A 12108-nucleotide genomic window follows, 5' to 3' on the forward strand; every position below is an offset into this window, starting at 1 on the left:
TTCTGACTGCCTGAGAACAAAACACCTCTTCTGACCTGTAATCAAAGCCCTGGGAAATAACAGACATGACATTCACCTGGACGAACACGCACTCACTGCTCAGTGTGTGTGCTGTTCATGTTCACTTGTAGCTGTATACACACACAGGAAAAAAATGCCCAGAGACTTTCTTTAAAGCATTTCCCATCCAATAATGGTCTTCAAGCTCTTTGAGGGGACTGGAAAAGTGCTCACAGTCCTGCAGTGCCTCAGGCGTTCCCTCAGGGACCTGCACTTGTGTTGGATCGGGAAAGTGTTTTTTGGCAAGACTTTACCCTGAGGAGGATCAGGCCAGGAGTTCACTGGGGACAGCATTAAATGGCCAGGTAGACAAAGTAGTCTAGTTGGGTTCTGTAATCTCAAAGAAAAATCCCATTAAAACTCTTAAGCACCAAACCATTATGTGTTTGTGAGTTGTTAAGAGGTTGTTGTAATGGACTTTTGGTAAGTAAATACTAGCATTCTTGAGCCTAGTCAGGAAATGTTCTGTAATGAAGCTGTTTTGTGTTTTCTCTACATCAACTACACACTCCAGTCATCTCTCTGATTGTAATGTGGCTGTTTTTCTTCTCACCTTTTCTATTCCCTCAGATACGTGGAGGGAAACTGATGATCACAAATGCCCGGAAGAGTGACGCTGGGAAGTATGTGTGCGTCGGCACAAACATGGTTGGAGAACGTGAAAGTGAAATAGCTGAACTTACAGTGCTTGGTAATTAACCTCTTTTCCCTATTAGTACCTCAATCTGTTGTCTATTCAACTCTGTGTCTCTCTCACAAATGTACACACACACCCACAGACACTTTTTCCTGTTTGTCTGTAGTGGGAAACAGAATCCAGATGTTAAGGTTTGATTGTCTGTCTCCCGTTGAACTAAATGGTGTCACTGACCTTTATCAGATAGAGTGTGAGATGACCTCCAATCTCACACTTAAGTATGAATTCCTGACTGACCCCTCAGCTTCTCTTGTCTGACCAGCTGCACCCCATTTCACCATAGGTGACCTCTGATCCCAATACTCTCCTGCGTCCTCCGCAGAGAGCATGTCCAGACTCCTGATTTTATCGCCAGCTTTTCCACTTCCTCCACTTCCTCCACCTCCTCTCCTCAGAGACCCCTTATAATTTGTCAGAGGGAACAACAATTTTTGTTTTGTAAAGATAATTACAATGATACTGTAAAGGCTTAACCAGTAAAGGCCAGCTCCTAGCTTTTGTGTTTATTCATTAGAGTGTGTATTACATCCAAGAAACTGTGGTTAATCATAAAGTACCCTGGTTAGTTTTTGAGTTTGGAGAAATGTGCTTAGAGCAACTAAAAGAGGTCATTTCATTTCTTCGCCTCAGTATAAAAAAATAACAATTTCAAGTGCTGTGATGAGCCTGTGCTGTTGGGATTTTGCAACCAGATGTGGACACAACGGTGATGACAGATGGTGAAGAAGTCTTGTTCAGAGTCCTGTCAATTAATTTAGCGTCTTGTCATTTGTAGTGATTACACTGTACCGCAAAATAGTGACCGTGTCCGTCCATGTGTTTTGTCAAGTGATTTGAGTGCACTGTATAATTTTAATTTGCTATTAACTGCTACGTTTTGCTATGTTTCTATATACAAACGCTTAGATTATTCTGAACACCTCACAATACCTAAAACTAAAATATTTACATTTACAGCTGCTCTTCAAGAAATCTTTTCCACTGGGTTTTATTCTGTTTTTAATTTAATTTCAAATTTAACTCTAAAGACAGACTGGAACAAAAGCTTTAAAGATTTAATTCAGAACATTATTTCAATGTGTGCTTTTGCTGTCTTTGCAGAGCGTCCCAGCTTTGTACGTCGCCCAGGTAGCCAGGTTGTGTTAGTGGACCAAAGTGTAGAGTTCAGGTGTGAGGCCCGTGGTGACCCAGTTCCCACTGTGCGCTGGAGGAAAGACGATGGCGACCTGCCCAAAGGAAGGTGCGACTCATCGATTGGTTTCTGTTCTTTCAGCTCATTGCATTGTGTGAGTCTTTTTGTGTGTTTGACAATTTCCTTTTGAATATCTGTTGTTTGTCAGATATGAGATTCGTGAGGACCATACCCTGAAGATACGCCGCCTGACTTCAGCTGATGTAGGCTCCTACACCTGTGTGGCAGAAAACATGGTGGGCAAAGCGGAGGCATCAGCCACGCTCACCGTCCACGGTAGGAAATAAAACTGTCTGTTTCACGCTGTTTGGTTAGGTGAATATTTGGTTTACAGCTCCATGGACAATTATTCTAAATTCTGAAATCCTGAAATTTCCATTTCAGGTCATTGTGCAGCTTGATTCCAGTGCAATTTAGCCCGGCCACATTGCCATAATAGCCTTCGGCTTTAGCACTACATGGTCATCACTTTCAACTATTGTCTCTCAATTAGCTGATTGATTTCAGATAAAAAGAAATGCAAAAATCCATAACAGCTGTAGTGTTGTGCACATGGGAGCTAAACAGAAATTGATTTTATATGCCCCATACAAGTGGCATTTCTCTGGAGGCCTGTTTTTCTTCATGCCTCAAGATATACAGTACTATTTGTGGGCCTATGGAATATTTGTGTCCCCTGTGGCCCTCTCCATTGGATGTCTTATTAACACAGTTAGAATATAAAGCAGCCGGTCACGGAGTGTGACCATTTAGAAAGAAGCCATTCAGAGGAACTGGGGGCTGGGATCACCCCAAAACCCTCCTGAGAGGAGGAACACAGGGACCATTTAACAGCAAAGTAAGGGGAATGCTGAGAGTTGGGTGAGAGAAGAGAGTGACGAAGGAGGCTCAGTGCATGGGAGATGGGGATTGGGTGGAAGGACAGTCAGTATGTTGGTCTCAGTTGCCGGCTCACCGCTGATGCAGAACGGGCTTGGAATTGGGGCTGGGGGCAAGTGTGGTGAAGAGGATATAGTGGAAGAGTGGTTTCTGTTGTGAGGTCAGTCATATTAATGTCACTCCCAGCAGTCAGCCTACCAGAAATACTAAGAGAGAAGGCCATTCTATTTTCCTGCCAACCCCCACCCACAAACACGGATACTTAATCTTCACATGGCCCTTTGCAATCATTTTTTGATTTTCTCACAGAGACAGCAATCTTTAGATTGGTTTGAGGTGCAAGATTAGGCACACCTGCCAATAACTCCCATCAATATATCAAATTCTTTTCACTCTTTCCCTTTCCCTGATGAAAGTGTAGTTAATTAAAGGGAACAGCATTGATGCACTGGTTCAATAAGATCTTCTCCTGGTTTAGAATCATATTTAAAATGCTAAAACAGGCCATGTCCTCAATGTAAATTAAACGTCTTAACCTCAAGCCAATTCCCTGTTGCCTGTACACAGAAGCGAGACACTGACCCTCCTCTCATACATTATATGCCTTTCAATCCCCCCATGTTATAAGAGCTAGAAAGGCATGAAGCTGCAGTAAAAGCACTTCAATTAATTACATTTCAGCAAAGAAGATCCCCTGCCATAAATTTAAAGGACATGGCTGATACCTTCTCAATCTAATACCAGGCGACGAGGACAGTGGTATGACATAAATCATAGGAATCTGTGTTTTACTAAATTAAACGGATGTGTGAACATCTACATTTTCTAAATTCTTAGAACCATTTCCATCTATTCTTCAGATCAATGAGTTTTACCAAGACCAGGACATGAGGAGGCCAGGCAAGCTGTGGGCACTGAATAACCCAGCTAATGAAAGACAAGCAGGCCACAGTCCCACGCCCGGAAATGACATGCTCCTAATTACAGATGTGGGCATAGGAAAGAAAAAGACTAGTAATTCTAGGTCTAAACAGGCCAAAGTAGCAGCAGCAGTGTATAGGTAGTAAGATGTTGCTGTAGTAGGATAGACAACAGTAATGTGGGGAGATCGAGTTTAGTCTGTGGGTTTAGCAGTAAGTGCTGTCGTCCTACATCAAGAATCAAAGAATGGCAAGAGTCCTGAGCTGCTGCATAAAAATAACAGCGCAGATGTACAAAATAATATGAGTGGCTGCGAACTACTGGCAGAAGAAAATGGATAATCTGATATTTTAGGCCAAAATGGAATTAATGTAAATATAATGTTTTTTCTACTAAATCTGCTCTGATGTGTAAATGGGTTATATAACCAACTGATTTAATTTTAAAACAAAAAGGAATTTTCATGCAGCATCATTATGCAATTTGCCTATCATTGCAGTATGTGAAACTCCTATTAGAAATATACTGAGACATGCAATATTGAGTATAATGTCCTTTTATATAAACCTTGTGTATGGTTTCGGAGAAGAATCCAGCTCTGTAGAATGAGAGGGGGATTTTCACAACTTCTATGGTCAGATTGTCAGTGAACAATGTCGACATTGTGGAAGTGTTGCCCTGGGCAATTTTGTTTTCAGTGCACTCTGCTGTCGTTGCTAACTTAATCAGTAAATTATTGTCTTACACACTTTTGTTAGTCTGCAATGCCTCCTTTGGGCTTATAAATATGTCAAGTAAAATATTTCACAGATTGACAGAATAAACGCATAATTGGCCAAGTCACCAGCTGTATTTATGGGTTCATCGTAAAATCATTCATCTAAGCCACATGAGAATGTAGTTGTGAGGTAGTTTGTTCAGCTATGAGGTCAGCTAAGGGTATGTCTACATGTGAGAGCATGGGTTTTAGAAGATATACGAATTAGACAAAAGTATTTTTAACTTAGTTCTAGAGTGATTAGGTCATATTTATGCAGTATTTTGTTAATTAAACTTCACAAACAGACTTTAACCATAGGAATGTACATTGTTTCAGACTGTGCTGGACACAATTCAGAAAATCAACGTGTTATTTTTTCTCTCAGCTGCTTAAGTTTGCAATTAACAATGATTTATGTGTAGAACAGTCTTGAATAGAACTGTAGTCCCCAGAGCAGCGTTGCTAATAACCCATGTAAAGGGTCTGGAAGGAAACTTGGAAGTGATGCCAAAGGAGAGTGAATGCAGGAACCCTCTTGTCAACAGTCTTTGTGCTGTTACAGTGATGATAAATACCCAAACCTGGTTGGGTGCTGTACATAGTACTGATGCTTTGTGTTCCTCTATCTCTGTATGTCTGTGTTTAATTTAAATTCAAATTTAAACCATCATATAGAGCCTGTCACACAAAGGTATAAAAACCACATTTCAGCTGATGCACTGTATATAAAATCCTACCAGCAGACAAGACGTTTAAATCATGCTACAGACCTCCGAATGGGAGCAACTACTAATCATGCCAAATCCCGCTCATGCTCTACTGTTGATGTCAGGACTACTGAACAGTAGCAAGGCTCAAACAGACATTAATATCTCTGCTACACTCTTTGCTATGTAGTCTGCCTCCTGTTGGGCTGGAGGCCACATACTCTGTGTGTTTTCCATCCATCTGGCTGCTCTGATCCATGTACTGATACAAACTCCCCTCTGTGCTGGAGGCAACAGGAAGCTCACGATAAAGTAGTCCGGTCACATTTGAGGCTCACCTCTGCCTCCTGGTCCACAACTGTGATCAGAGCAGCATGGGAGAGGTAGGGTTCCTAATTAAAGGCTTAGACACACATGACTAGGTGTGTGTTGGTGTTGGGGCTTTGTGTATTTGTAGGTGTGTATTTTATTATGTCGTGTGCATCCAGAGTCTTTTACTGGGAGCATTTGATGTAAGTCTTATCTGCATTTAAAAGGCCAGTGATAGGCAGCAGGAGGAGGGAGGGTTAGTCATTACTCTGGCTGACAGTGTTTATGTTTCCGTGGGAGCCGTTGGAACAGACAGATTAGATAAGGTGAGTGATTGGACAGGGGAGATTTATGGCCAAAGAGTGACAGTCAACATTCGCCTCATGTTTTTATGGACATTTGCAATGCTGTGTTTGAGGGACTGTGACCTAGATGCTCCTCAGGGTGTTCTAAATCTCATTAATGGAATGAGACATTCACCTTCACACACCTGGCTATACAGAATGAAGGTAGAAAAGTAAAAATGTGATGTTGCTAAGCACCAAACATCTGTCTTGTGTCTTCTTGTATTGTCTTGTCCTTGTTTGTCACTTTGTTTTACTTGATCCAGCATTTTTACCGTACTTGAACATATCACCAGTCTAAGAAGAAATGTTGAATCAGTGGGCATTGCGTGTGTGTGTGTGTGTGTGTGTGTGCATTTAAAGGAATTTCTCATGCTTGTTGTTTGAGTGGAAAATGTCTTTTGTTCACTGAATAACAGTAACACATTTTTTTTTACCCATGGACATCACATTGCTTTCCTTATCTCTCTATATCATGCTGTTTATTATTTATTTATTCATCTTTGGGTTTTGTTGTTGTGTTTTTGTTTCCTTTTTAGTCATGTCTGGTAAGTTGAAATGTCACCCGTCACCTATTCACCGCCCTGACAGAGACAGGAAGCTGTCACAACCCCCCTCCATCCTCCTCCCTTCACCACTTCACCCTCCAATCAGCACTCATGTTTCTGTTGTCATGGGCAACAGTGACAAAAGGACATTAATGGGTAAAATATGCTCAGCTTGGGCCTCCAAGGTAAAGCTGCATCATTTCATTCTATTATTTCCCCGTTATGCATTACCAAACACACCATCTTATCCATAGACAAATTATGCCCGTATTTTAAATGACAGTTTTCAGATTGCTTTTCTTCATGTATTACACATCCTCTGTATAACAAATGATTAAAACGTTAGCAGGTTTATGACATTTGAGGACATGTCCAGGGTCTTTTAGAACTGAAGTTGTAAACTGGCCTGTCTTTTGACCTCTACACTCAGGGTGTGCTTGCTCGCACAGACAGCCCATTAGACCAGCAAGGCCTAGTGTCACCACAGAGCTGCATGGATGACATTGAGCTATGACACTACACTTATTCTGAGAGGGAATTTGTCATTACGAATTATGGATACTGCGCTATTGGAGGGTGTCAGCATGGACAGATGGCTCAAATTTATTCACCACTTCCATGTAAATTCTAATAGTCTATGCCCTTGCCCATGCAAATAAGGGGGCGTGGGAGTAACCCTTGTTTTTCTATTCATTGCATCCGTACTATTTAGATTTTTTTTTTTTAAACTGATCAATGCACTCTGCTGTGCATGCACTATGCAAAGTTTAGAAAAAAGTACATTGCAAGCAATTTAAATACAAGCAGCATAGCCACGGTTAAATTTCTTTTATCTTTCACTCAAATAACCCAGAACACTTACAACTGTAACATTATGGCAACTATAATAATATACTATGGCTTGTTTGTCTATTCAATGGCTAACCATTCTCATGGCTGTCCTCCAGTGCCCCCAGCATTTGTGGTGAGACCAAGGAACCAGGTGGTTGGGGTTGGCAGGACTGTCACCTTCCAGTGTGAGGCCACTGGAAACCCACAGCCAGCCATTTTCTGGCAGCGAGAAGGCAGTCAGGTAAACAACATAAACTAGGATAAAGGTTTTCCTTTTAAAATCCGTTTGGAAAACATGATGGCATACTCATTCAAGAAGTATTTCGTAGGCATAGTTCACTTGATAGCTGATATCTCAAGACAGATGGTTGCAAGCATATGTTGTCTTTTTGGACTGAAAGCCTGAGCGTGTTCAGTTAATATATTCTTGCCAACTAAAAGTCTGGCTGTATGTGATCTGTTTTCATCCCTCACAGAACCTGCTGTTCTCCTACCAACCTCCTCAACCTTCTAGCCGATTTTCTGTATCTCAGACTGGGGACCTGACCATTACTGATGCTGAACGCTCAGACATGGGGTACTACAGCTGCCAGGCACTCAACATCGCGGGCAGTGTCATCACCAAGGCTCTTCTAGAGGTTACTGATGGTAAGCAGTATTTCTTTAGCACAGTTTCTGCGTAAAGCAAAGCAAAGCCTCTGAGAGAATGAAAGGAAATACTGAAAGAAAGTTGAGTGGATAAATATTGGTATTTTAGATAATCTTTGGCTCACAAGGATAATGCTGTTCCTCTCAAACGTTGTGGTTGTACTGTAGAGCATATTAATATCCAAACCGAGGTTTGTGAGGTTTGGTCTGGCCTGTTCAGTGTGTTTCTGTCAGAGGTAGCGACTCTCTGGTGCCTGTGCACCCAGACCGTGGCTCAGTATTTGGCTTCACTGGCTTCACACTGGCTAATGTCTCCTTCAGTATTCCATGGCTGGCTTGCTGCTGTCTACCATTGGAAGACTGTGGCTCTGTGCTGAGGTCTGGATTGGATCCTCTAATTACTCTCCTAGCCAATCACTGTCAACCTCGTGGACTAACCATGGCTTCATTTCCACCATTCCCACAGAGATCTGGACAGCTATTACTGTGTCCACAACACACCTAGATTCACCCCTTCATCTACCAAATGTCCTTCTTCATTTCAAGCCTACGATGATATGCTTCATCTCTCTCTCCTCTTCTCTCTCCCTCTCATTCTGCCGTGCTCTCTGGATAATAATAATAGTTATTAAAGTGAGCAGGCCACTCTGAGGCCACCACTTCTCTGCAGGCAGATCTGGTAATTAGAGGTCATGCTGACAATGTTTTAGTAATTGTACCATCCCAGGCACAAAAGCAAAGACAAAAGCAGGTCAGAGATTACACAGCAGCATGGTACTGAGAATCTATGCACACATACATCATGCATTGCCTTTACACTGTGTTAATAATCTGATAGCTCCCCAGTGAGGCTGTTGGCAATGGCTATCAATAGTGCTATGAATAATAATAATAATCAGAGGGAGCCAGACAACTACAGTATAGCAGAACAATGATAAATCACATGAAATACAAATTATGGCGTACATGTAATTAAAGTCTCTTAAATTCCTTTCCTTACAGTCAAAAATATGCTCTATGTCTTTGTTTGCTGTTTGTGTCTATGGGTTAAACACCCAGGGTTCACAGGCTGTGAAAGAGGAGGTAAAATGTCCTCATGGTAATAACGTCTGCTCTTTGTTAATATTCGTTTTTAATTTTTATTTTTTTTTTGTCCAAGCATTTTCTCCCTTGTTTTGTGTTTTACGGCTGGGGGAAGGGCCATGGGATTGTTGGCCATGAGCATTATAGAGTATGCACGCAGTGCCAGGCGACTAGTAGAGCTACAGCGAAAAGAATGAAGTATTTGAGGCCATTTCATTTTAATTATGCTGCTTTTATTTGGCTAAGTTTGACTCCTGCTGCTGAATGATTAGAAAATTGCTTCCAGTTCCAAAAAACTGGATTTAATTCCTTTCCCACTACCCTTGCAGTTTTCACATGCTTACATTGCTACAGTACACTCAGTTTGTCAGATTCTCACTATTTCCAGGATTTAGTGTGTTTTCTCCACACAGCTTGTCTATAATTGTCTTCATCCTCGGTTCCTTCTGTCCATGCTACACTTCATGAACACCTTCACGGCATTTCTCTCTCCACCTCTCCACATAATTATTCGTTTTCCTTCCTCCTTTTACAGTTGTGTCAGACCGCCCTCCCCCGATAATCAGACAGGGCCCAACCAATCAAACAGTGGCTGTGGATGGTACAGTGGTCCTCACTTGTGTTGCATCAGGTAACCCCACTCCCACCATCCTGTGGAGAAAAGATGGCATTTTGGTGTCAACACATGACTCCAGGGTCAAACAGCTGGACACAGGTGCTCTGCAGATACGCTATGCCAAGGTAAGTCACCTGGACACGTGGACAAATGTTCAGACAACACTAAATTTAATATGTCATTTAACTACTAATGTAAAAACTCACTTTGCATTATAAAAATATAATTATGTCTCTAATCAAATTTTCTATTAGGCTGCCTTTAATGTCCAAATCCATTCAAAGAAACTTCAAAGTTGTACATATTAAATCCATAATGTGGTGGGCAAACCCCTGCTGGTTGGTAAATAAAGCATGTGTTCTCTGCCAGCAACCAGCCCTCGGTGGGCTGTCAGTCAGTTGTTGCGGGTTTGAAATGGAGTCTGTGAAGTCGAACACTCTGCAGTTCCTGTCAGTCAGTAAGCACAGTGGGCTTTGTGTGTAATTTTGTGTGCAAGCACATGTGAGTGTGTTTAAGAAGGCAAGCTGTGTGATGGCGAACACACTCTCAGAGAAAGACACGTGGGGGGGTGCTGACGTGTCTTGCAGATGGAGGCGTCACGGGGTCAAAGTTCGCATCAATTTGAGGTGTTCTGATGAATGCTGGCATGTCTTGTGGTGACAAGACTGCAGTATGATTGGGCCACTAGTGCGAGGCAGGCAGGGGGGATGCATCTGCCCCTTCTCCCTGCTGTAGCTGTGTAAACTTTTCAGACACTTTGCATTAATGAAATTGTCATTTTATCCTGACAATTTGACATTATCATGAAGATGTTTTTATGTGGGATATATTATTTTAGAGTTTTAATACACTTACATACCTGTCAGACAAAAAAACCCAAGCCTAGGGTGTTAGCAGCATGGTTTGTGTTTAAATCACAAACAGACAACAGCAGAATAATTTGCTGTACACAGACGGTTTTAAACATGCAACAGTGAAAATATATATCATAACAACATTATTTGCCTTTTAGCTATCTCAGCATCTCAGAAACCTGTCAAACCATTTCAATATTATTGGAAGACATTTATACATTGAGCCAGGAAATAAGATATTTATGAGATATTTTCAGCCTGGATTCAGATGCCTGTGCAAATCCTTTTAATTTTAACTGTATTTTCTCACAAACTAATACACTGTATGAAAAGACTCTGGCACTTCAACATTATTATTGTCTCTCACTGTGTGCATTTTGAACTTATGCAGATAACACTTTCCAAAATTAAAATAAAAAATGACTGTTAAGCTTTAGTAGAGAGAGAAATTTGAGCTGAGTACTTGTATTTTTTTTTTTTTTTTTTTTTGGTTCCAAAACAAACCTGCTTGACAGAAATTTGAAAATTCTTTTACCAACAGGGCCATGTCTAAACACACATGGATAATCAAGGTTCAACTACATATCTTCACCACATCTGTTGCACAGAACAGTCACTTCCATGTTTGCTAGTCAGGTGGATTTTAAGAGATGGAAAATGTCTCCAATTAGTCTATGATCCTGTGAAAATCACTTCCATTTGACTAGAAATTGTCTGCCACTTGGCCTTTCCAGCTGCTTTCCCCTATTTTCTGCTATGAACAATATGCTATTGAGCTTATCAGCAGAATGGGGAAAAGAAGCGACTGCCAGTGCAGCGAGTATTCTGTTCATCACATTTTAATAATTTCCATTTTAACCAAATGTCCCCCCCTCATTCCCCCAGCTCGGTGACACTGGCACCTACACCTGCATCGCCTCCACACCCAGTGGAGAGGCCTCATGGAAAGCGTATTTAGAAGTCCAAGGTGAGTTTAACACAGTTTTAATGTCCATTATTTGGAGTTGTCAAACATGTTCTGATGTTCTTGTTCTCATTTTCTAAATAAACAAACAGAAGGTTGTAAATTTGTGTGCCTTTGTTTACTGGGAAATATTAATACAGTACTTGCTCCTCTGTACAAACTTTAGAGTTTGGAGTCCCAGTCCAGCCAAACAGACCCACTGACCCAAACCTGATCCCCAGTGCCCCGTCCAAACCTGAGGTCACTGATGTAACCCGCACCTCTGTCACCCTTTCCTGGAAACCCAACCTTAATGCTGGAGCCACACCCACCTCGTATATCATAGAGGCCTTCAGGTAAAACCAATCAACATGAAAACTGATAAAGTATTGCATGGATATACTGAAACCTTTTGGACTAATATTTGCCCTATTGTCTATCTAAAGTCATGCATCAGGAAGCAGCTGGCAGACTTTGGCAGAGCATGTGAAAACTGAGTCATTTGTACTGAAGGGCTTGAAGCCCAGCGCAGTCTACCTCTTCTTAGTACGGGCAGCCAATGCCTATGGGCTGAGTGATCCTAGTCCTATCACTGATGCCGTAAAAACACAAGGTAACACTGCCTTATACTGATAAGAATTTTAATATACATCACAATGGCGTTGTTTTTTCACTTTTTTCACCTAGTTTAGAACAAGGTCTTTATATTTTTGTAC

General features: G+C 41.4%; 1 protein-coding gene across 9 annotated transcripts in view; it reads left to right on the forward strand.

The window, feature by feature from the left end:
* The window catches only part of robo1 (roundabout, axon guidance receptor, homolog 1 (Drosophila)), a 210193-nt gene that overhangs the window by 172431 nt on the left and 25654 nt on the right, over positions 1-12108 (forward strand). For 8 of the 9 annotated variants that reach the window (XM_067506379.1, XM_067506381.1, XM_067506383.1 and 5 more), the window contains 10 exons: positions 631-751; positions 1859-1997; positions 2098-2225; positions 6409-6417; positions 7365-7489; positions 7725-7896; positions 9515-9720; positions 11335-11416; positions 11580-11748; positions 11839-12005. In XM_067506379.1, the coding sequence (XP_067362480.1) occupies positions 631-751; positions 1859-1997; positions 2098-2225; positions 6409-6417; positions 7365-7489; positions 7725-7896; positions 9515-9720; positions 11335-11416; positions 11580-11748; positions 11839-12005 (1318 nt within the window). The remainder of the gene's footprint in view (positions 1-630; positions 752-1858; positions 1998-2097; positions 2226-6408; positions 6418-7364; positions 7490-7724; positions 7897-9514; positions 9721-11334; positions 11417-11579; positions 11749-11838; positions 12006-12108) is intronic. The other variant, XM_067506377.1, reaches the window with a different exon arrangement.

This window comes from Channa argus, chromosome 6, assembly GCF_033026475.1.
Source record: "Channa argus isolate prfri chromosome 6, Channa argus male v1.0, whole genome shotgun sequence".
Taxonomy (NCBI): Eukaryota; Metazoa; Chordata; class Actinopteri; order Anabantiformes; family Channidae; genus Channa; species Channa argus.